Raw genomic sequence first — 24,889 nt, forward strand, 5'->3', positions numbered from 1 at the left:
TTTATAAAATTAAATATATGCTTACCATATGATACAGCATGTTCATTACTAGGAATTTATTAAGCTAAATAAATGCATACCTTCACAAAAACACTTTTTCACATGAATTTGTGTAGCTTTACTCATAAGAGCCAAACATAATTAGTAAGAAGTGAGTAATAGACTAAATGCGACATAGCCTTACAGTGGAATATTATGCAACAATAAGAAGAGCCACTGATATATCAACATGGATAAAATTCAATAATATAGAAACACAGTAAATGGGTGTAAATATAGTGTGGGCTCTGAGGAAGGACATTTAGAAGAAAAATAGAGAGGCAAAGCATTAATGGGACAAAGAAATGTGGTATTATCTGTTGAAGATATTTTATAGTTTTATCAACTGGACTAGGGAGCAATGTTCACATGTTGAAAGATTCACTTTGTAAGCTAAATAATGTGATTGAATGTATAAAAGAAAATGAAATTTAAAAATATAAATAAAAAAATTAAATAATATGCTGAATAGAAGACACAGATATAAGAATGGTACATATCATTCGACTTCATTCATATGAGATCCTGGAAGGGGTCAAACTAATTAATAATGATAATAAGAAGCTCCAATGGTTGCTTGTGGTGGGGAGCATGGTAGATTGATTAAAAAGGGGAAAAAATCTTTGCACAGTTACGAAAATGTTCTATATTTCGATTACCATGTTGGTCACTTTAGTGTACATACCTGTCAAAACTTATCAAATTATATGCTTAAAATAAGACACTTTATTGAATTAAAATTACATCTCAATATAACTGACTTTAAGAGGGGAAAAAAATGAAAGACCAACCGAAAATATACTTCGAAGGAAAGGAAACATCATACTGATGACTGAAAGGAAACATATATCCGAAAATTTTTGATCTCTGAATCAACAGATTTTAGGAACACATGTGGCACCTGCAAGACGTTGCAAGAACATATGCCTATATAGAAAACAAGAGTAGAAAGTCATAGAAATTCAGAGTGTGGGGCTGGCAGATGGTGAGGTGGTTAAGGTGCTGGAATCCCACATGGCCAACTGCAGTTCGAGTCCTGGACCTGGCAGCTTGCTTTCTCACTTTCTCACCGTCTTTCACACACACACACATGCACACACACACACACACACACACACACTGCCCCACATTCTGGTCAAACTTAGAAGAAAGAAGAAAGAAAAAAAAAAAGAAAGAAAGAAAGAAAGAAAGAAAGAAAGAAAGAAAGAAAGAAAGAAAGAAAGAAAGAAAGAAAGAAAGAAAGTTAAATAAAATAATTCTTTAAAAAAGAAAAAAAGAAATTCAGGGCCTGGCAGGTGGCATGGTGGTTAAAGACATTAGACTCCCACATGGCCAACTGTGATTTGAGTCCTGGACCTGGTGGCTTGCTTTCTCATTTGCCCTCTGTTCTCTCTCTCTGTTGCTCTGTCCCTCTCTGGTCAAATCAAATTAATTAATTTAATTAATTAAGTTAAAATAATCCTTAAAAAAAGAAATTCAGAGTGAAATGGAAAGCTGACAAAGAAGAGTAAAAGTTATATAAGACAAAATAAATGTAAGCAAACTACAAATAAAATAGCAAAATTATAAATCCTTGCTGAAAACAATAAATAGGAGAGATGATTTTGGGTAGAAAAATAAATTAAAAGGTAAGCCAACATGAGAAGTGAACAATATAGAGGGAAAGATAAATATATGAAAGAAGTAGGTATAATAGCTACAGAGTACAGGAAATGAAAATATGACCTAAATAATTACAGGTGTTTTTGAAGAATATACCAAAATAATGGGAAGAAAAGCAATAATTTGGAACATCATTAATGAAAAATTTCCAGGAAAAGATTAAAATAGGATCCGAATTTACAGATTGAAAGTATGCTTCATACTACAGGCAAAAATCAAGGGAAAATATTTAGGAAAACATTTCACTAAAATAAATGTATACATAATTTTTTTAAAAATCTAGAAAACTAAAAAGATATTTATAAAAGACAAAATCACACTGATCTAGGATTTCTCCTCTATAACTCTAAATGGCACAAAACAAAGAAGTAATATTTACACACTTGTTTTGTTTTTAGATTTTTGTCATAAGGGTTGTATGTACTCACCAGAGAGAGAATGAAAGCATTCCCCAGCGGAATGGCTATGCTGTAATCCCCTCTCTTTCATTTTCCACTTGGGATTTTGTGCATGTACGTACGTGTGTCTGGAGTATTTTTCAAGCCACCAGTTACAGGACTCAAACCATAGAGTCAGCCATGTGAGATCAGTGCCTAAACCACCATGCCACCTGCTGGCCCTTATTTACACATTTTTTACAATGAAATAAAATGTTTCATTTATGTGAAGCAATAGAACAAAATTTTTAAATATGCCTGAACTACATATACAAATAAGTTACATTCCACTGTTGAAAATATTATAGGGAAAAAAATCTGGGTTCCAATTCCAAAATGACAGAAAATCTAATTTGAGCCAATTTTCCTACTGAGAATAACCAGAAAAATAGACAAGACACAGATGCAGTGATTATTAGGTGGTAGGAAACTGAGCCATGTAGGAAAGTACAAGTTTCAAATTCTGAGCTGACATGAGCAAACCTGTTATGCCCATGATCCTAGCTGACTAAGAGACTGGAGGAGTATCATGACATGATAAAACCCTCTCTCAGGCCAGCAGGTGCCATGATGGTTAAGGGAGCTGGACTCCCACATGGCTGACCACGGTTCAAGTCCCAGACCTGGTGGCTTGCTTCCCACTTTCGCTCTTTCTCCTCTCTGTCCCTCTGTAGCCAAATTAAAAGAAATAAACAAATAAAGTTAAATAAAAATAATTCTTTTTAAAAAATACCCTCTCTCATAATAAGTAAACTTTAATTAAACAAAACAAAACAAAAAACCTGGACAAGATAGAAAACAAAACAAAACAAACAAAAACAAACAATCAAATAAAAACCATGGAGAGTGTTATGTAAGAATTACAGAGCTATGATCCAAAAAAAAGAAGGCAATTTTGAGCGATAGAAGAGGCTCCTCTTTTGCCTAGTTCTCTATCTGCCAGTTCCACAAGATGATCAGATTTCAACAATCTCTCTGAACTAGGGGGAGAAAAAGTGAGAAACTGTGAAGAACACACCAGGAATGCAGAAAAAAGACCTGATAGATCATGTTATGTGAGCATGAGACCATAGTCTAGGCCTAAGTCATCAAATTTGAGCACACAAACTTCATAGTATTGTTTTGTTATCCTCCCAATTAATTAATGAGAGCCTTTATGTCCTTTCTAGGAATTAGGAGTATCATCTTTTTTCTGTTTTCTTGGTTAGCCTGGCTAAAAATTCATCAGTTTTACTGATAGTTTCAAAACCTAAAACAAACAAAGGATATGAATGACCAGTAGAACAATCACACAGATTGGAAGAGACAAGAGTCAAATCCTACCACCATGGGAAACTGCCAAGAGCAAAGATAAAACTACAACTGAAGAAAGAAAAAAAGGAAACACAAAACAATCAGAACACGACCAACAAAATGACAGGAGTAAATCCATACCTATTAATAATAATCTTAAATGTAAATGGATTAAGCTCTCCAATCAAAAAATACAGTAAATAGAGTAAACAAAGTTTTCAAGAAACTCAGTTCATCTATAAACACATATGTAGAGTGAGAACAAAGGATAGAAAAACACATTACATGCAAATGTAAATCTAAAGCAAGCAGAAGTAGCAAATCTAATGTCAGACAATATAAACTTCAAATAAAAATTTGTAAAAAGAGACAAAGAGGCTTATTATATGGTTTTAAAGGATCAATTCACCAAGAGGATATAGCAATTGTAAATACGTATGCACTCAATACCAGAGTACCCATATATATAAAACAAATACTGCTAGACCTAAAAAGAGACTCTCAACAGTAACTATTTGGGATTTCAACTCCCTACTCTCAGCTTTAGTTAACTCATCTAAACAAACAATAAATTTTAAAAATTGCAATGAGATGACACCAGAGACCAAATGAACCTGATAGACATAGAACACTTCATTCAGGGCCAGCAGATGGCAGAGAGGTTATGTTGTTGGATTCCCACATGGCTAACCACAGTTTGAGTTCTGGACCTGCTGGCTTCAAACTCACACCGGCATGTGTACGTCCATGCCCAAGATCCCGGGAGGACAATGGATTGTGGTGTGACCATCCCCTCTAGGGGGTGATTTCTCCCTTTCTGTCTCTGACTTTCTGCTGAGCACACATGCCTATAGCAAAAAAATCTCTCCAAAACAAACAACCTCCCAGTCACAAAATGCATATTCTTCTAAGCAGCACGTTCCCTAGGACTGATCATATAACAGAGAGAGAGATAAAATAGGAAATCACCCCCCAGAGGGGTGATTTTAAGAAGAAAACAATCCTTTCTCCTCCCATCTCCTCTCAGAATTTTGGGCACACACACACACACACACACACACACACACACACACACACATTCCCTGGATGCTTTTCAAGCTGCCAGGTCTCAAACCACAGATCAGTTATGTGGGATCCAGCACCTTAACTTCCATGCCAACTGCTGGTGTTAGCCTGGAGGAGTCTGATCCAGTGGGGCCCCAGGATCTATTTGAGCCTTCAACCTTTGAGCACAGCCTTGGTCGGCTCAGCACGTTGGCAAGGCCGCTGTTGTACACCCCCCTACACACACACACCTATGAGCCAAGCTTGGGTAGACTCAGCATGTTTGCAAGGCCACTTGCTGTATGCTCTGGAGACTGCGGTATCCTTGCTGGGAAGCGACCCCCCTCTGACTCTAGCCAACTGCTTTTTGATAAGGTCCCAATATAATTCAGTGGGGAAAAATTGGTCTCTTCAGTAAACGGTGCTGAGATGGCAGGTTCTGTAGTGCAGTGCTTACAAAAGCTAGGTCTCAGGGCCAGCAGGTAGCATGGTATGTAAGTCATTGGACTCCCAAACGGTCAACCACATTCAAGTCCTGAACTCAGGGGCTTGAAACTCAGACTCAGTACATGTGCGTGCATGCTCAAAACCCCTAGTGGAAAATGGAGGAGAAAAGATTGCAGTATAGACACCCCCTCTGTGGGGGGTGATTTCTCGCTTTCTGTTTCTCTCTGTTTCTCTGGTGAGTGCACACGCCTTATAGCAAAAAGGTCCCTGGGGGGAAAAAAAAAGAGAGAGAGAGAGAAAAGGAAAGCTAGGTCTCACAAGATTGATCATGGTTCAAATTCAGGCCCCAGTGGCTTGAAAAACATGCCAGGCATACGTATGTGCATTCCCAAAATGCACATAGGATGGAGAAATGGAGAAAAGGAAATGCAGGGAAATCACATCTCATTAGGAGTCTCTCTCTCTCTCTCTCTCTCTCTCTCTTTCTCTCTTTCTTTTTCACTCTCTTTGATGAGTGTACACAGTCTTACAGTTTAGTAATCCCACTATTGGGTATATATCCAATCTATCAAAGAGATAACCACACTTCAGTGTTCACTGCAGCACTATTCACAACAGCTAAGATATGGAATCAATCTAAGTGCCCAATAAATGATGAAAGGATAAAGAAAAGGTGGTGCATATAATAATGAATACTCCTCAGTCACTAAAAAGGATAGATTCCTTTCATTTCAGGCAAAATGGATGAATGCAGAAGAAATAATACTAAGTGAAATAAGCCAGGTTCTGAAAGATACATATCACATGTCCTCACTTAACAAACACTGTATGGCCTCACTCTTAGGTGACAGCTAAAAGTCTTGACTGTATGAAAGTAGAGAGTGCAATGGTGGATACTAGAAGGTGAAAAAGGGAAACAAATGGGGGAATCTTGGATAGCAGATAACAGAGTACATATAAGTAAGTGGAATAAGATATAGAATATTATTGTACAATAGAGCAAACAAAGTTAGTGACAATTTAATATTTCTCCCCAAATAACCAGGAGAGCAAATTTTAAACTTACACAACAATAAGTAGTAATAAATGTTGGAAGATGGTGGCTATATTTATTTCTTAGATTTGATTGCTACATATTCTATACATGCTTTGAAAAACCACACTTTAATCCACAAAGATATATAACTATTTAATCTAAATTAGGAATTATAGTAAAAATTATTATAAAAACCAGGCTTTTCCAATTTTTTTGTTGTTTTCCTATTTTAAATTTCACTGAATTCTTTTCTGATTTCTATTATTTCTTTTATTATGCTTGCTTTAGGCTAAAATTGTTTTCATTTCTCTAGTTTCCTAGGGAAGATTATAATATTAATTTTAAATCTTCCTTCTTTCCTTATTTTTTTTTAATTTTTCAGGTAGCATGTGTACTTTCCAGAGACTGAGAGTGAGAGAGAAAGCAAGAAAGCACCTCCCATGGGGTATGGTCATGCTGTAATCCCTTCTCCAGTTCTCTCTCCTTTTGAATTTTGGGTACACATACACATGCACTCCATGTGTCCCTCAACCTGCTGGGTTTAGGACTCAAACCAAGTGACTGGCCACATGGGACCTAGCCACCATAATAACTAGGCCATAGGCTGGCCCAGATCTTCCTTCTTTCTAAGTCATCTTAAATGCTGTAATTTTCCTCTAAGCACTGTTTTCACTACATACTATAGATTTTGAAGATAATTCTAGAGAAATAATAGCTGTGCTTTAGGATTTAAAGCAAAATATATCTGGCTTAACAAATTGTAAAATTAAGTCTTGGCTGAAGATAATATACCAGTAACTTGACTCCAGCAAAATACATATATGTATATAAAAATATATATATATGTGTGTGTGTATATATATAAAATACTCTATACATTTATACACAAAATAGTTCAGAATCTCCGCAACGTATTATTTACAATGCCCATCATACAATAAAAAATTTACAAAATGCGAAAGGCTAGAAAATGTGACCCATAATCAAGAGAAAGAGAGCCAAAAGAAGTAGACACACAGATGACATAACAGACATTTATTTGTTTTTGTTTTAACTGACAGATAACATGTGTGCTCACTAGAAGTGAGGAGAGGGAAGAGAAAGTACCCCTCAATGAAGCATGGTAATGCTGCAATCTTTTTCCTCCATTTTTCATTCCTGCCAGGATTTTTGGTATACACGCACATAAGCTTAGTATGTTTTACAAGCCACCCAAACCAGGATTGGAACCACAGTAAGCCATATGGGATTTTGCTTTCTAAACACAGCACTCAACCACTGCGCTATGGAGCCAACCCTACTTGGTATTAGAAATAAGTATTTTAATTAAGTACCTTAAATTTATTAGAGAATATTAAAAAATAGTTTATAGTTTATTTAAATGATAAGAATTACAATGGAGAAACAAAAATTCTTTAAAAATGTTAATAATAAGTTCTAGAATCTCAAAATAGAATGTATAAAATTAATAACTCATTGGAAGAACTTTTTAAAAAATATTGGACACAACAGGAGAAATGGATAGTCAACTAGAAGACAGATCCATACAAATCCAAACTATAAATTCCTTTTTTCAAAAAGATAATGGAATATCTGAGAACTCATGAATAATACTGAATGTTTTCTGAAGTCTCAGATTAGGAAGAGAAAAAAAAGGGGGTAGAGGCCATCCCTGAAATCTTATCTTTTCTTTTTTTGAGAGGGTTTTGCCATAGAGCGCGTGTGCTCACCAGAAAGAGACAGAGAGATAGAAAGCGAGAAATCACCCCCCATGGGGTATGGCCACGCCACAATCCCTTCTCCTCCATTATCCTCTTGGGATCTTGGGCACACATGCACACGCACCAGCGTGAGTTTAAGTCACTGGGTCCAGGACTCGAACCATGGTCAACTACATGGGAGTCCAGCAACATAGCCATTACGCTAACTGCTGGTCCCGCAGCCCTGAAATCTTAATGTCCTACACTGCCAACCATGCCATTTAAATCTCAGCTCCAGTGGTATGAAAAACACACTGAACACATGTGCATGGATACCAAAAGTCCCAACAGGATAGAGAAATGGAGGAGAAGGCATTGCAGCATCCAAAAAATCAAATAGAAATTAGCAAAAGAAATGCAAAAAAAAAAAAAAAAAAAAAAAAAAACAAGTCTATACTGAAAAGTATAGAATTTGAAAAAGTATAGAACACTGCTAAAAAATTTTATGAGACCTAAATAATGGATATATTGCATTCATAGACTAGAAAATGCAATATTGTTTAAATGTCAATTCTTTCCAAATAGAGTCACAGATTTAGCGCAATCCAAAGCAAAATCCCAGGAAGATTATTTTTGGCAGAAATTGAAAGATGATACTTAAATTTTTAAGCAATGTAAAGGACCGAAAACACCCAAGATGATCAAAGCAAAAAAATTAGAGAGTCGAAACATCTCATTTCAAGACTATAAAGCAAAAGTATTTAAGACAGTGTTATTGATACACAGTTAAATGTACAGTTCGATGAAACAGAATAGAGTCCAGAAATATATAATATATATATTACCTAAGGGCCAAGACAATTCAAATGGGGGAAAGGATAAACTTTTCAACAAAGGGTGATAAAAACATACATAAGAAAATAAAGGAAACATCACCATCATATCAAAAATTTAAACTTAAGATAAATCATAGACCTAAATGTGAAGATAAAACTATAAAGCTTCTGGAAGACTATCTTCACAACCCTAGAAAAGGCAAAGATTTCTTAAACATGATAGTAAATGATAACCAGAAAAGACAAATGAAAAGTTTGAGTTTATCAAAATTAAAAACTCATGCTTGTGAGTATAAGACAGTGGGAGTAGAGTACAACAGCAATCCCCAGACTGGAAGAAAATATCTGTGATACACAAACTTTAAAAATGACTCATACAAGGCTACATGAAGAACAACTACATATCAACAATAACAAAAAAATTAATAACATGCAAAGCGCTTTATACAGTACTTCACAAAATAAGGTATCTGACTGAGCAATAAATACATAAAAATGCTCTCATCAGTTATTAGGGAAATATAAATTAAAACCAAAATGAGATACACATCCACCAGAATGGCTAAAATTAAAAAACACTGACAATTGCAAAGGTTAGCAAGAGTTTATAAAAACTGACATGCTCATATATTGTTGAAGGAACGTAAACTGGCATAAATACTTCACAGAACTGTTTAGAATTTTTTTATGGACCCTATTATCCAGCAGTTCCTCTAGCACACATATGCTTAGAAGAAATAAATGTATTTGTCCACAAGATTTGTATAAGATGTTCATGCTTCCTGTATATTAGTCCAAAACTGGAAACGACCCAATTGTATATCAATAAGAGGATTGACCAACAAACTGAGGTATACTCATGCACTGGAATACATAATCAGCATTAAAATAAACTACTAAAATCCTCAACAACATGAATTAATCTCACTAATATCATGCCGACTGAATGAAGGCACACATGAAAAATACATACTATCTGACCTCCATTTATACCAATACCTGAATTAGATAATATATGAATTATACAGAAACCAAAGCAATATTTCCTCAGAGTGAAAGAGGGGTGCTGATTAGAAAAGGCACACTATTATTTATGGAGGATGGAAACACTCCATTATCTTTGTCAGGATGATGACGATGACATGAGCATTATACATTTCACATAACTGATTCAGCTGTATACTTGATACTTGTGGATCTTACTATATTAATAAAACATACCTTAGTACAGTACTGTTATCACTAACAAAGGAGAAATAATGCCTGACAGATTACCAAAGCTGTCTTTTGTTAAAAAAGACATCAAGCCACAGATCAAGAAATTCTATGACCCCTCCAGGAAGATGAATAGAAATAATATCATAAATACAGTAATGGACTAAAACTCCAATTAAATGGGAAAAATCATGTGGCCCAGCCATTACAGTATAGTCAGTAGCAGGCCCAGGTGCAGTGCTGGAAGACACCTAGTGACTGTGGTTTGAATCCCTGGCACAACTGGCCTGAAACATTCCAGGCGTATGCATGAGCACCCAAGACCTAATAACAAGCTAGAGGACTGGACGAAGGCAATCATGAGGACTGAGGAAGGTGATCATGGAGTGACCAGACTCCATGGAGAGTGTTTCTCTATCACATGCATGTGCATGCATACACAAATGCACTCCATCATGAATAAAGAATAAGAATTTTTAAAAGGCAAAGATCATAAAAATTGTTTTAGAAATAACTATAGGCTGCTTACAAGATAAATATGCGGTATAGCACTAAAGTGCAATGTTCTCTCCATTTTTCTATCTCTGCCCACCCCCAGCAACTACACCTCCCTATAGCAAAAATAAATAAATAAATAAATGTACTTCCCAAGATTCTGTGAGTATTCATTAAGAAAATATCTATAAAACTTGGTGTGATGTGGCCAGCAGGTGGTGTGGTGGTTAAGGCACTGGACTCCCACATGGCCAACTACAGCTTGAGCAACAGACTCACGGGCTTGAAAAATCCTGGGAAGAGACTGTAGGAGAAGGGACTGCAACATAGCCAATTCCACTACCCTGCCTCCCCCAGGGTGATTTCTCACTTTCCCTCTCCCATCTCTCTATATCTTTCTCTGACAAACTAATATGCCCTATGGCAAAAACCTAAAAAATAAAAAAAAATAAAAATAAATAAAAAAAAAAACTTGGTTCATAAATCGTGTTCAATTAGGAAAAGGTTGTGCGTGCATGCCCAAGATCCCAAGAGGAGAGAGAATGGAGGAGAAGGGATTGCGGCGTGGCCATCCCCCCTGGGGGGGTGATTTCCTGCTTTCTGTCTCTCTGTCTCTCTCTGTCTGTCTGGCAAGCGCACATGCCCTACAGCATAAACCTCTCCAAAAAAAAAAAAAAAATTAGGAAAAGGTAAAAATACTATTGGATCACCAGAAAAGTCAACATTTTTCTATGTTTTTCTTTTTTTCTTTTTTTTTTTTTTTGAGAGGTTTTTGCTATAGGGCACGTGTGCTCGCCAGACAGACAGAGAAAGAGACAGAAAGCGAGAAATCACCCCCCAGGGGGGATGGCCACGCTGCAATCCCTTCTCCTCCATTCTCCTCTCGGGATCCTGGGCACGCACACACACGCGCCCAGCGAGTTTTAAGCCACTAAGTCAGGGACGCGAACCACGGTCGACCACGTGGGAGTCCAGCGACATAGCCATTACGCTAACTGCTGGTTCCTTTTCTATGCAAAAGTGCATCACAACTTTTTGAACAAGCTAATCGATAAGATAATAAGTAGCTACACACAATGTCTAATAAGCAGCCAGTGCTAGATAAATAGTAATACACAGATCAGAATGATTGATATTTTCCCAGATCTTTTGTTTCCTACATAAAATAACATAGAGTGGGAGTTCCAAGAGGGCTACTTCCTCAGTGCCTAGCACAGTGCCTGGCAGGTAAGACACATCCTAGTACACCATTGAAAAAAAGGAAGTATCAGAGCTGGCAAGTGGTGTGGTGGTTATGGATGCTGGACTCCCACATGGCCAACCGCAGTTCGAGTACCGGCCCTGGCAGCTTGCTTTCTCACTTTCTCTCTCTCACTCTCTCTCTCTGACTCTGTCCCTGTCTGGTCAAATAAATAAATAAGCAAGGTTAAATAAAATAATTCTTAGAAAAAGAGAAAAGAAAAGAAAGGGAGTATGGATATATGGTCTCAAGGATGGACTGAAGGATGAATGCCATCAGACACAGACATCTTGATCAGAGAGCGAGCAGTTGCCTAGACTGAGCTCGTTTAGTGAAGACGGGTTTGGATGGCCTTTCCTAGAGGCTCTGGCCACCAGGGTAAGAGGAAGAGACTGTCAGTTTGCTGGGCTTGTGAACAGGAAAATCTCGTCCAGTGACTTCATCTGAAACCTTGAAGTACTTGGTTTCCCTTTGTAGTTGGGATAAAATCCAAACCCTTCACAGGCCTTAATAGCTTTCTGTTTACCGCTGGCTACTTTTCTTTTTTCCCTTTTTAGAGAGAGGTTTTTGCTATAAGGTGTGTGCGCTCCCCAGAGAGACAGAGAAGTGAGAAATCACTCCCAAGAAGGGATGGCCACACTGCAATCCCTTCTCCTCCAATCTCCTCCTGGGATCTCGAGCACGCGCCCACATGAACCTGACGTGAGTTTTAAGCCACCAGGTCCAGGACTCAAACCCCTGTCGACTATACTGGAGCCCAGACATAACCATTATGCCACCTGCTGGTTCCTCTCTGGCTACCGTTTTCCTCTCACTTCACTACTCTCTTCTGCCTGCATGGAGCCTATGCAGTTCCTTCAGCCCTGAACTCACTCACCTGCTGACATCTAGGGTGTAAATATCCTTCAGGCACCAGTTTAAATGTAACTCACTTAAGCATCTTCTTTAACGGACACCCCTCCCTAAACTTGCCCACCATTCCGATGCGTTTGGAGCCCTCCCTGCGTGTTCTCACAGCTCTCTGTATTTGCCTGCTACACGATAAGGCAGTTTGTGGGTCTTTCTCCCACAACCAAGATGGAAGCTCTAAGACATCTGGGGTTTTACTGGGTTGTCGGAAAGGTCACGACAAATTTTTCCATAGGCTTTGCCACTAGTCCTAGAACAATGACTGGCTAATAGTAGCTATCCCACAAATACGGGTGAAATAAAATGAACAGGTTTCCATATCTACATTGTATTGGGCTCCATGAGGTCCAGTTTCCCATTGGTCCCTAGATCATCAAAAATAAGCGCATTATTCATGAAATATTTATCAAATGAATAAATTGTATTTGATATGTATTACCCATTCAGACATCAGGTAAATGCTTATTTCAGGGATCTATTGAGAAGGGGTTGGTGCCAAATATTTCAAAGGATTCACTTTTTATTCTAATGCTTCCAGAATGTGTGCTACTTTTATACTCAAATTATTCATTTAGCAACAGTTAAACTTTCTCCACTATCAATGACATAAAACATTATTTTTCAGTTTTTCAAAATCTGCTTAGTACCTACTGTTCATTATATTTTTGTTACCACTTACTCTGGTCTTGAATAAGCCCATCAAGGGCCAAAAGCGCCCAAACAGCAGCTAAATCTTTTATTAGGCACATAGATCAGGCACCTGAATTAAGTTAAATCCCCCAGGAAGACCTCAAATCACCTGTGTAAAGACAAGCGATGCCAACAAATGAGTGGATTCTCTGAACATCCATGTACAATCCCACAATAACTTGAGTAAAGGTTAACCAGGTAAAAATATCCACCCCTCCTATTTTCAGAAAAATATGTATACAAGCAGGAGGAGAAGAAAGTAGGCAGGGATGTCAGAAGTTCCATTAGCTACAGGTTTCTTCAGTTTTATTACATATGAACATAAAGGGCAACCCAAGACTGGAGTTTTGTTTATCTGTTTGTTTTGCAGGGCTTTTTGGTAGATATCTGTCATTGCATTTGAAGTTATTGTTTACTCCCCGTGCTTAATTACAACACAGTTCATTAATTGCTGACTCTTCCTGGCCAATTAGGCTATTGGGATCATTTAGTTTTTATTTGTATGAGCTGCTCCCATGTTGAAAATGCTGCAAATCTTCTTATCACAGCAGAATTAGCCAGTTGGGGTTCTGCCAAATGATGAGCAAACCTGCAGCATTATACTCAGGCCTTTGTAGGGATTAATGCTGGCGACAGATAAACCCACTAGTCCAGCTGTGTTGCAAACCAGGGTGGGAATTAGGCCACTTGCTATAATGTCATGAATGCTTTTGAAACTGATTTTAACTAACTTACTTTAAACCATCTAGTTTCAGAAAGAGTTTATGACAATGTCTAAAAGCACAGTAAACGTAGTCCAGCAAGATTTCAAAAAAGAGAGACAAATGTGGCACAGGAGAAATAAAGGCGGGGCTTCACAGAGCTCTTCTCCTCTTACCTGTGTACTGCAAACCCCTGTACTCGCTTATTGCCCCAGGAGGTTTTAAGTTGGGCCAATAGTGAAAAAGCATTTGCACAGCTGGAGGTTTCACTTGGGAAGGTCCATAGGCAATCACATACAAAAGATCCTAAAGAGAACAGAAAATGTATTTTGACTTAGCACCATCAAATAAAAATAAAAGTAGTCCTTTCACATTTCCAAAGCAGTGAAAATTCCAATAGAGGGGTTGAGGTGGTAATTTCCCTGGAATCTCATCATCCAGGCCTGCTTAGCAGATCAGTTCACAGTAAAAACATTATTTTTCAGTAGTTATTTATTTACTGGTCTTTTGGTAAATGAACACTCCCACACACACGAACCTGTAGAGTTCAAAATACACTATCTTTTAACAAATTCTTCTCTATTCAGATTAAACAACAATTTTTGAACAGTATAAGCCAGTTTGCCAAAATCTCCATTTAAAAAACATTTTCCTGGGCCAGCTGGTGGCACGGTGGTTAAGTTGACTGGATCCCACATGGCTGACTGTGTAGTTCAAGGCTCAGACCCAGCCACTTAAAAAAATGCTGGGCGCATGTGCATGTGTGCCAAAATCTTGAGAGGAGAAGGGATTGCAGCGTGGCCATCCCCCCTGGGGGAGGAGAGGGTTTCTCACTTCCTCTTTTTCTGTCTCTGTCTCTCTATGGAGAAGCCTACAGCTAAAACAAACAAACAAACAAATTTTTCTAATCACATTTCTTGGCAATTCATTCCTCCTATTTGAAAGAAGACAGATTCTCAAGCAATCTTTTAAATTAAATTATTTGTCATACAATAATATTTGTCATACAGTGATATTTGTTTACTACTGTAAGATACAACCAATTACTTTATCTGTCAAGGCACTCTGGTCTTAAAGTATCATTTCTACTCCAAATGGTAAGTAATTAGCCAGTAAAGAAAGAATTACAGGTTCTGTCACAGCAATATAACGGCACATCGATAACTTTGACTTAAACAGCAGTTTTAATATGCAAGCAATATTTAATATCTTATATAAATTAGGTTTGCAAGTATGGGTTAAACTTACTTTCCAGACTTCTTGTTTATATTTCATGAGGCATTCCAGTAATTGACAATGATACACTGTAGGGAAGAAAATGTAATTTGTACATGAAATGGAAATACCAGGCAAAACGTTCTCTGAGATATAATGAACTACTTTCGTATGACTTTTCATTCCAGTCATTACATTAGAAATGTCTCATCTCCACATATTTATACTTTTCAAAAATCATGTAAGCCTTGACTGTTATCTATAAGCTTTATTCCAAGAGCCTTGAGAACGATTTCATGGATCACATTAACAAAGAAAATATTAAGAAAAGTTCTGAGTAATCATACTTATATAACATAAACTTCTATCCATTAAATGGAAAGCTAAAGAGAAAAAAAAAAAAAAACTAGACTGAAAGGATCATAATAAAAGCTCCTGGTTTGGGGCATGTACTATATGCCAGATTCTGCACTAAGCACTTTGTGCATCTTCTCTCACACCCGCCATATTGCAAACAGGAAACTGATGCTTAGTTTCCTATTTTGCCCAAGGATGGACAGACAGCAAGCAGCAGACAGATGGATTAGAATGAGAGTTTTACTGGGTCAGCCAGTTGGGTGGTAGTTAAGGCTGAGTCTCACATGGCTAACTGCTAGTTTGAGTCCTGGACCCTGCAGCTTGAAAAACACCAGGCACATATGCTTGCATGCCCAAAAATCCCAAAAGGAGAAATGGACAAGGGACTGTGGCATGAACATCCCCCACAGGGAGTGTTTTCTCACTTCCCTTTACTTCTCAAGTGCCCTCTGGAAAAATAAAAATAGTTTAAAAAAGAATTGGAGTTGGGACCAGCAGTCGCTGGACTCCCATGTAGTTGACCACGGTTCGAGTCCCAAACCTGGTGGCTTAAACTCATGCCGGGTGCGTGTGCATGTGTTCCCAAGATCCCGAGAAGAGAATGGAGGAGAAGGGATTGCAGCGTGGCCATCCCCACTGCAGGGTGATTTCTCGCTTTCTGTCTCTGTCTGACGAGCGCATGTGCCATAGAGCCAAAAAAAAATCTCCAAAAACAGAAAAAAAAAAAAAAAAGAATTGGTGTTTTACCATTTGATACCATTTGATCATCCATTCCATCTTGTACTAATAGAAAAATATTTAAAAGTGAAATAACAGTGGACCAGCAGTTGGTGTAATGGCTATGTCACTGGACTCCCATGTAGTTGACCGTGGTTCGAATCCCGGACCCAGTGGCTTAAACTCACGCCAGCGTGTGCGTGAATGCCCAAGATCCCAAGAGGAGAATAGAGAAGGGATTGCGGCATGGCCATCTCTCCTGGGGAGTGATTTCTCGCTTTCTGTCTTTCTGTCTCTCTCTGTCTTTCTGTCGAGTGCACACGCCCTATAGCAAAAACCTCTCAAAAAAAAAAAAAAAAAGTGAAATCGCAGCAAGCTTCCTTCCTGTCTACTACATTTAGGGAAACAATATATTTCCACCCTCTTTAGATCCCTCTTCAGATGCCTGTTTGATACCTTCCCTAATACACCCTCTATTCCTATCATGACACTAAAGTAGGTCTCGCTTAAGTCACCAGTGACCTCTGTGCCATTCAGTCAGTGGACATTTTTCATTGTGCATCCTACCTGACTTTTCAGCAATGTTCTGTACCACTGCTCAAGTCTCCCCTTTAAAACACTCTCTTCCCTTGACTTCATGACACAACACAGCCCTCTCCCATCTTCTGTGGTAGGCTTAGTTATTGCTAGCCGCAATCCTTTATCCTTGTCCATCTGCCTAAACACAGACTACAAAAATAAGACACTTTCCCAGACCCCCTTGCAACTTACAGCTAGGGAGGGCCACAGGACTCAGTTCTATGCAGTAGGACTCAAAAGGCAATCTGCTGAGGAGTTTCTGAGACATATTTTTTTCTCTGTGATAAAAGGAAAGAGGTACATACACTAGGAGGCCTTTCTCTTACGACCCTCACTCGTCCTATTACCTGTTTTTGTTAGTGACCGTGTGAGGATATAATAACCTCCACAGTGGCGGCCATCTTGCAAGCATGAAGGGAAGTCCAAGAAAAACACAAAGATACCATCTCATCCCCCTGAGTTGTGGAGCTCTCTCCAAGCTTCCTATTAAGTAAATGGCAAACAGACATCCTCACAGATAAAATCTCTGTCTTCGTGGCAAGCTCCTCTTCCACTGGACCATTATCTATTGGAGTTCCTAAAGGCCTGGTCATAGAACCACCATACTTTTCATGTAATGCTCACTCCTAAGTAACCCCACACTCACATACAATTTCAGTAACCATCTATGAGCAATTTAAAGAAGGTCATGGACCCTTAGGAAGGGGTGCAAAGTTCATTACTTCTAGATCAAAGCTCTGTTCTGAGCTCCATAGCCATAATACAAACACCTAACTACCACTTCTCTTCCATGGCTCAAACACACCTTGAACACAATAGGTCTCATGATCTTTCCTCAGAATCCTGATATTCCTCTCTCAGCTCCTCATTTATCAGTAATTAGAACCACCATGCATCCAGATCGAAAACCCTCTGCACCTAATATGTCACTAAGGCCTATCAACTTTACTTCTAATAGCTCTCAGATAGATACACCTCCCTTGATTTCAATGCACCTGCCTTTGACATACCTAGACACCTCCTTATTGGTCAATCTATATCCTATCTGGTTCCTTTTCAATCTGTTCTCAACCACAATCAAGGCAACACACGCACATCCACTCAAAGCCCTTCAGTACCCTTCCATTAACTTGGGATAAACACTGGATGCTCTAACAGAGGCCACAGCATCCTGCATGTTCTGGCCCATAGAACTCTAAATCTCATGTCACACCAGGTAGCACTCACTCAGCATTCCAGCTACACTGACTCTTCAGTCCCACCTGCTAGCCAGGCCCCCTCCTTGCACATGAGATTCTTCTGCCTCAACCAGACCCCTTATAAGCCAGGTTAATACCTTTCACCCTCCAGTTCTCGGACCAAAGTTTGCTGCCTCAGAGAAGCCCTCTCTGACCTCCTCAATGAAAGCAAAACCCACTTTCATCACATTTCATAGCACACACACACTCTAAGCACTTGTCACAGTGAAAGTTTACACTTGATTTTAGAAGTATTTAATGTCTTCTCCCCATCCACCCCCAACCATATGATAAGCTTCATGAGATGAGAACAGGAGTCAGCCCTGTTTTGATAACCATGGTTTCCCCAGTGTCTGGCGCCTAGTAGATCTCAGGGATTATTTATCGAACAGTCATTCTAGAACTGGGATTTCATTCATAAGCCTCATGAGTTCTCAAGTGCAGATGTTCTGGGACACTTGCTCTCACACAGAGTCTGCTATTCTCCAGGGTCTGCAATGAGAACCTTGCCCAGAGGAGTGCACAGACTGCCCCAGAATCAGACCTAAGAGAGTCCCTTTGTTTAAAATGCTTCCCCTCTCAGAATGCCTCACTTACCATATCAATCCAAACTCTGTCCATATTTAAGACCAATACTTTGCTCAATTATCATGAGGCCTTTTCTGTTCGTTTCAATCTGTAGAGCTCTCTCTTTTGTCTAATGAGTTAGCCCTGTCTATTGTATTTATTTGGTATTTTTCACATACTATTTTACATTATCAATGATATATGTGAATATACTTGATCTTCCCAATTAGAAATATGTTTAATAACAAGCACCATATGGTACAAAAATGTAAGATGTGGTTTTCACGATGACACAAAGCCCTGCATGTAGAAGTTATTCGATGAATGCCCATTACTTACGCGATGACTGCTCTTTCCTGGATATAAAATCAGCTACGAAAACCACGCTGTCACTTGCTTCTCCCAATAAAAATTCAAACAAAGTAGAAGGGTGTTCTACCACCTGGTACCAGAGAACTCCCAGTAGATACTGTATCACACCTTACTTACTGTACCATGAGACCAGGCTGGAGCTCCAAAAGCAATTCATACTATTGAATACCTGATTCTAAACATTCTGCAATAAACACAGGCGCTAACAGATTTGGCGATAACAGCAGTAACTCCATCTGATCATTTTAGTTTCCCAGCAAAACAGTCAACCAAAAGAAAGTGGTACATTGTACAGATGAGCATTGCTCTTTATTGAACATTTACAATGTGCCAGTCACATGCTGAGTAAGCACTTTACGTATACTTAACTCATTATAACGTTTTAAAGTACTTCAGGGAGAATTATTCTGATTTTATTGATGAGAAAACTTGATCTGAGGGAGGTTAAGAACCTGCTCAGAACCAGAAGGTGGGGTGGTGGTTAAGGCGCTAGACTCCCACATGACTGACACCGGTTTGAGTTCTGGACCTAGCAGCTTGCTTTCTCACTTTTTCTCTCTCTCTCCTCCTCCTCCCTCTTCTCTCTCTCTCTCTCTCTCTCTCTCTCTCTCTCTCTCTCTCCTCTCTCTCTCTCACGCACATGTGCATGAGCTCACATGCCCTATAGCAAATTTAAAAATAATAATAAATCATTCTTAAAAAAAAAAAAAGAACCTGTTTAAGGTTACACCAACTAGCAATTTGCAGGTAAGGTCAGATGTGATTGTGAATCCACATACATCTAACCACAAAGCACACAATTTTGCCCACTTTGCTTTACCACCTCCCAACTAGGAAATTAGGACCAAAGCCACATGACAAGACTTTAATTAACTAGATTCTAAGTGAAGGGATTTTGTTTTCCAAAATGTAATGTATAATCAATATAAATGACGTTTGATGGTCTTTTAAACTAGAAAGTGAGAATGAAATACAACTTTCCCAAAATACACATTTTTACTAAATTCAGATGACAATCATAAGGGATATCCTATTTAAATGATGTTATAGGCTTAGTGTTTGTGCCCACTCAAAATTCGTTATGTTAAATCCTAATCCCTAAGGTAACTATCAGGTTGTCAACTCTTTGGCAGATGATTATGATGTGGGGATATGGGGGAGCAGGGGTGCTCAGACCCCCAGCACCTGCAGCAGAACCCAAGTTATTGTCCACAGCTCACAGAGAATTAGGGGCACAGACGTAGGTAAGCAAGCAGAGTTTTTTAAGGCAGGGAAGGAAGAACAGAATTCCCAAGCAGAGAGCTTGTCCTGAAGGGGTTGCCAAAGAGGAACGGAGGAAAGGGGTTCTTTATCTGGGCTAGAAGGACTTTGTGCTTGTTCCCAGGTACGACGTGTCCATGCCCTTCCCTCATGGTGGGTTACATGTTGGATGTGTCTAGTTATTTTTTCATAATTCTGGAGCAGGTATGAAGGTCAGGAGACTCTCTTTGCCTGAAAGCTTTGGGCCATACAAGACCATTACCATCTTCCTGGAATGTGATGGGACCTGCTCATCGAGTCACCACTGCGAGCTATTTCTGTGAGTGAACAGTTCAGTGACAGCCGAGCTATTGGGTCTGCATCTTAAAACTTGTTCATTGCTTTTTTTTTTTTTTTTTGGAGAGGTTTTTAGCTATAGGGCACATGCGCTCACCAGAAAGACAGAGAGAGACAGAGAGACAGAAAGCGAGAAATCACTCCCCAGGGAGGATGGCCATGCCGCAATCCCTTCTCTTCCATTCTCCTCTCGGGATCTTGGGCACAAACAGACACGCGCCCGGCGTGAGTTTAAGCCACCAGGTCCAGGGCTCAAACCACGGTCGACTACATGGGAGTCCAGCGACATAGCCATTATGCTAACTGCTGGTCCCAAAACTTGTTCATTTTGTGATTCCATTTCGGGCCTATACCCTAACTATATTCGTAGGGTTCCTATCTCCTACTCACATGAGTTTTCATAAGGCCTTTACAAAGAAGTAGTGGTCAATGATCATAAGAATTCTTACAGCATTAAGGCTCATGGAAAGTGTGTGCCCTTTGGCCCTAACAGTGGCACGCTGCTACCAGCCATTCTCCCATGTATTTTGGGGTGTTATTTTCTGTGCCTTTAAGCTTACCATCCTATAATTTCCATTAGGTCCAGACACTTTAAATTTTTTTTTTTTTTGGAGAGATTTTCACTATAGGGCGCGTGCGCTCGCCAGACAGAGACAGAGAGACAGAAAGCGAGAAATCACCCCCCAGGGGGGATGGTCACACCGCAATCCCTTCTCCTCCATTCTCCTCTCGGGATCTTGGTCACGTACACACACGCGCCCGGCGTGAGTTTTAAGCCACCGGGTCCGGGACGCGAACCACGGTCGACTACATGGGAATCCAGCGACATAGCCATTACGCTAACTGCTGGTTCCCGTGACACTTTAAATTTCAAACTTAGGAGATGTCCGGTCTGGTGGGGTCCCTGATTATTGTTTCACCTAGGGGCATGTAATGCTAGTTTTGGCTGGAGGGACACTAGGCAGGGAGGAATGTGACTTCCATTAGGTTAAAGTAGGTTGATTAGTTATACAGTCTTTTTCTCCCTCTCAGTGTTCCATCATGGATCCCTTCTGTTATTTATTCTACTTAGCCAGAGTTGGCCTCAATTAGATCATAAGAACAGAGCTCTCCTGAAAGGGATTAGTTCCGTTATAATGCTATTAGTTCTCTAGTGCCCAGCAAACTCCCTCACCATTTCTGTCATATGAGGACATGGTGCAAATATGGGCATTTATGAACCCAGAAGCAGGGCCTCACCACTGTATTTACCAGCACCTTGATTTTGGACTTCCCAGCCTCCAGAACTGTGAGAAATAGATGACTATTGCTTATAAGCTACTCAGCTTAAAGTATTTTGTTACAGCATCCCAAAAGAACTAAGACAGAATATTGGTACCAAAAAGTGGAATACTGCTGTAACAAATACCTGAAAATGTAAAAGTGGCTTTGGAACTGAGTAATAGAGACTGGAAGAATTTTGAAGTATATGTTAGAAAATGCCTACATTGCCATGAATAGATCTTTAAAGTAAATTATGAGGAGGGCTCAGAAAGATGAGAGCTATAAAGAAAGTCTTGGTTTTCACTGAGAGTACCTAAATGATCCTGAATGGAATGTTGGTTGACACATGGACAGTGAAGGCAACTTTGATGAAATCTCAGATAGAAGTTAGAAATAAATAACTGGAAACTGGAGAAAAGGCCATCCTTTTTATAAAGTGTCAGAGTACTTGGCTGAATCATGTTCATGTCCTAGTATTTTACAGAAGGTAGAACTTGTGAGTGATAAAATTAGATATTTGGCAGAGGAAATTTCTTAGAAAAGTATTTAAAAAGTGGTCTGGTTTCTTTGGATTGCTTATAGTAAAATGCCATGAAAGAGGAAAATAATCTAAAGACAGAATTGCTCACCAAAGAGGAAGCATAACTAAAAGATTTGGAAAATTCTCAGACTATATTAAAAGGACAAAAAAGCCAAAGACTAAGGATGTAGCCCAGTGACTGTTTAATAAGGATAGTAGTCAGCCATTTCAACAGAAACCAAGAGCTATCTATCATTCAAGACAACGGAAGAAAGACCAAGAAGACAATTCAGTAAGCATCAGAGCTGCCCCTCCCATCACAGGCCCAGAGGGCTAAGGCTCCAGGCACAGAATGGTTTCAAAGGAGGGGCCGCTAATACTTGTGAGAGTTAGAGCACGGCACCTGGCACCGCCTCACCCTATAGGCTCAGTTCCTACACCCTGATACCTCACTCCTCAGTTGCTTCAGCAGGGCGGGCAGGTGGCGTGGTGGTTAAGGCACTGAACTCCCACATGGCCAATTGTATTTCAAGTCCCGGACCTGGTGGCTTGCTTTCTACCTTTCCCTTTCTGTCTCTCTCTGGCCAAATTTTAAAATAATTACAACAAATGGAATTAAATTAAAAAATCATTTTTTAAAAAAACTATCACCAAATGTGTTCACTTCCCAAATAACATTAAATGAAAATTAAAACTGAGTACATATCTCAGCATTTGACTCCCAAAAGTCAATCTCTTTATTCATTTACTTTCCAGAAGTTCATCTGTAGTTATACTGATTAATGAAAATCCAATGGAGTAAGTCATATGAAAACCTGTCCAACAACACTAGTAACTAAAGAAATACAAACCAAAATGTGGTATTATCCATCTATACAACACAAAAAATTTTATAGTAGTCAACGACAGGCCATAGTGAAACAAATACTTTCATGTAACACTAGTGGAAACGTTGAAAATTTTTCAAGGGCCAGCTCATGACCTGGTGGTGAAGGGAGCCAGATCCCACCTGGCTGACTACGCAGTCTGAATCCCAGCCCCAGCAGCTTGAGAAACACACCAGGCACGTGTGCATGCATGTAAAATCCTGACAGGGTGTAGGAATGGGAGAAAGGGGCTGCAGCATGACCATGCCCCATTAGGGCGTTTTTTTTTTTTTCCCCATTTCTCTGTCTTTCTCTGGTGAGTGCATACCTTCCTGACAAATAAAAAAAGAGAAAGAAATATTTTCAAAAAAGGAAAGAAATATTTTCAAGCCATTTAACCTGTTGATCTTTCTTTATTAATCTGTTCTAAGAAAGTAAACAGAAATGTACTAAAAGGTTTATGCTCAAAGACATTTGCATAGCATTAGAATAACAAATTTACCAAAATATTAATAGTAAATATCTTTAGTTGTTAGAATTGTAGGTGATTTTATACTTAACTATATATACATATATACACACATGCACACACACACATATGTATACGTATATATGTATACATACATATAGTTATATATAGTTTATATATATATATTTTTAATCAATTTCCATTCAATGTTCTAAAACTGTGTCCTAAAACATTTTAGAAATATCACTAGCCAGCAAGTTCACTGTTAACAGCAAAAGGGGGAAAAAAAGTTTATTTCAATTCAAGTCTTTTTTTCTGACACCTCCAACTGTCTATTCCACCAAGAGAAGTGCTCATGAGAGACTTCTAGCTGCTTATTTGATGTCTTGTTTAATTACTGGTTTTGGAATTAGTCAAGTCTCTCAGACGTCTGCTTACCTGGATTTGATGTGTACTGCATTGCAATCATTAGCATGGATGATGCAGAGAGATTAACATGAGCGGGAACACCTTCTCTCCTTGAGCCCACTGAAAGCAAAAATGTTTTGATTAGACACAATTCAATCTATATATAGTTAATCTGCATAGAGTATGAGAGCTAAGAACTTTAAAAAAAAAAAAAAAAGGTTTCAAACAAGCCAATGGAGGTTGGGCACAAATAAAACCAACAAATGTGTCCTGTCATACAACCGATAAAGTTGTAGCATCCAAAGCAAACATTTAGTAAGAATCCATAAGACGGAACACTGCCAGAATGAGATGGGATGACTTTATCAGAGCTCTACTTAGCTGTAATCTCTACTCGCAAGTTGTTTATATCTAGAAAGAAAAAGCAGAATCCCCCAAATGTCCAAAAGCAAAGACACATGGCAGGTTATACCAATAAGAAAGTAAAAATAAAAAGTCTTTAATCCCAAGTTGAATTGTATTAACTTTTAGAAATACAGATGAAAATAATAGTTTATCATTTGTACTTACTAAAATAGCTACTTATACAAATTGTGTATTATAAGAACTAATATATTTATTAATGTAAAAATTATTTTCAACTCTCACATATCATTAAACAATTTTATTCAAACCTTCCCATGTTAACTTCATCAATAATGTCTTCATTACCATGAGATCCACTTTTATAGCTTCTATAGCTTACCATCTTCATATCCATCTGAGTTGTCTGGAAGACAGCACTTTGTGAATTTCTGAATAATGCTGTTGCAGGTCATTTTATCCCATGCCAACAGTACTCAATCACAAAGCAAGTTGGTTTCTTCAAACTCCATGTTATTGCTGTATTCTCCTGATCTCCACTTACATACTGCTTTTAAGACATCTTTAAAGTGGCTTGTTTACAATGGCATCAAACACCTTATTAATTTTTTTGTC

The 24,889-nt window shown here is 38.7% G+C and overlaps 1 protein-coding gene across 3 annotated transcripts in view; it reads right to left on the reverse strand.

Moving 5' to 3' along the window:
* The window catches only part of UNC79 (unc-79 subunit of NALCN channel complex), a 240,162-nt gene that overhangs the window by 196,945 nt on the left and 18,328 nt on the right, over positions 1-24,889 (reverse strand). For all 3 annotated transcript variants that reach the window (XM_027767091.1, XM_027767090.1, XM_014582903.2), the window contains 3 exons: positions 23,942-24,031; positions 14,993-15,048; positions 13,921-14,050 (listed from right to left, as the gene is read on the reverse strand). In XM_027767091.1, coding sequence (XP_027622892.1) covers positions 13,921-14,050; positions 14,993-15,048; positions 23,942-24,031 — 276 coding nt within the window. The remainder of the gene's footprint in view (positions 1-13,920; positions 14,051-14,992; positions 15,049-23,941; positions 24,032-24,889) is intronic.

The sequence above is a fragment of the Tupaia chinensis genome, unplaced genomic scaffold (genome assembly GCF_000334495.1).
Source record: "Tupaia chinensis unplaced genomic scaffold, TupChi_1.0 Scaffold143913_1, whole genome shotgun sequence".
In the NCBI taxonomy this organism is placed as follows: Eukaryota; Metazoa; Chordata; class Mammalia; order Scandentia; family Tupaiidae; genus Tupaia; species Tupaia belangeri.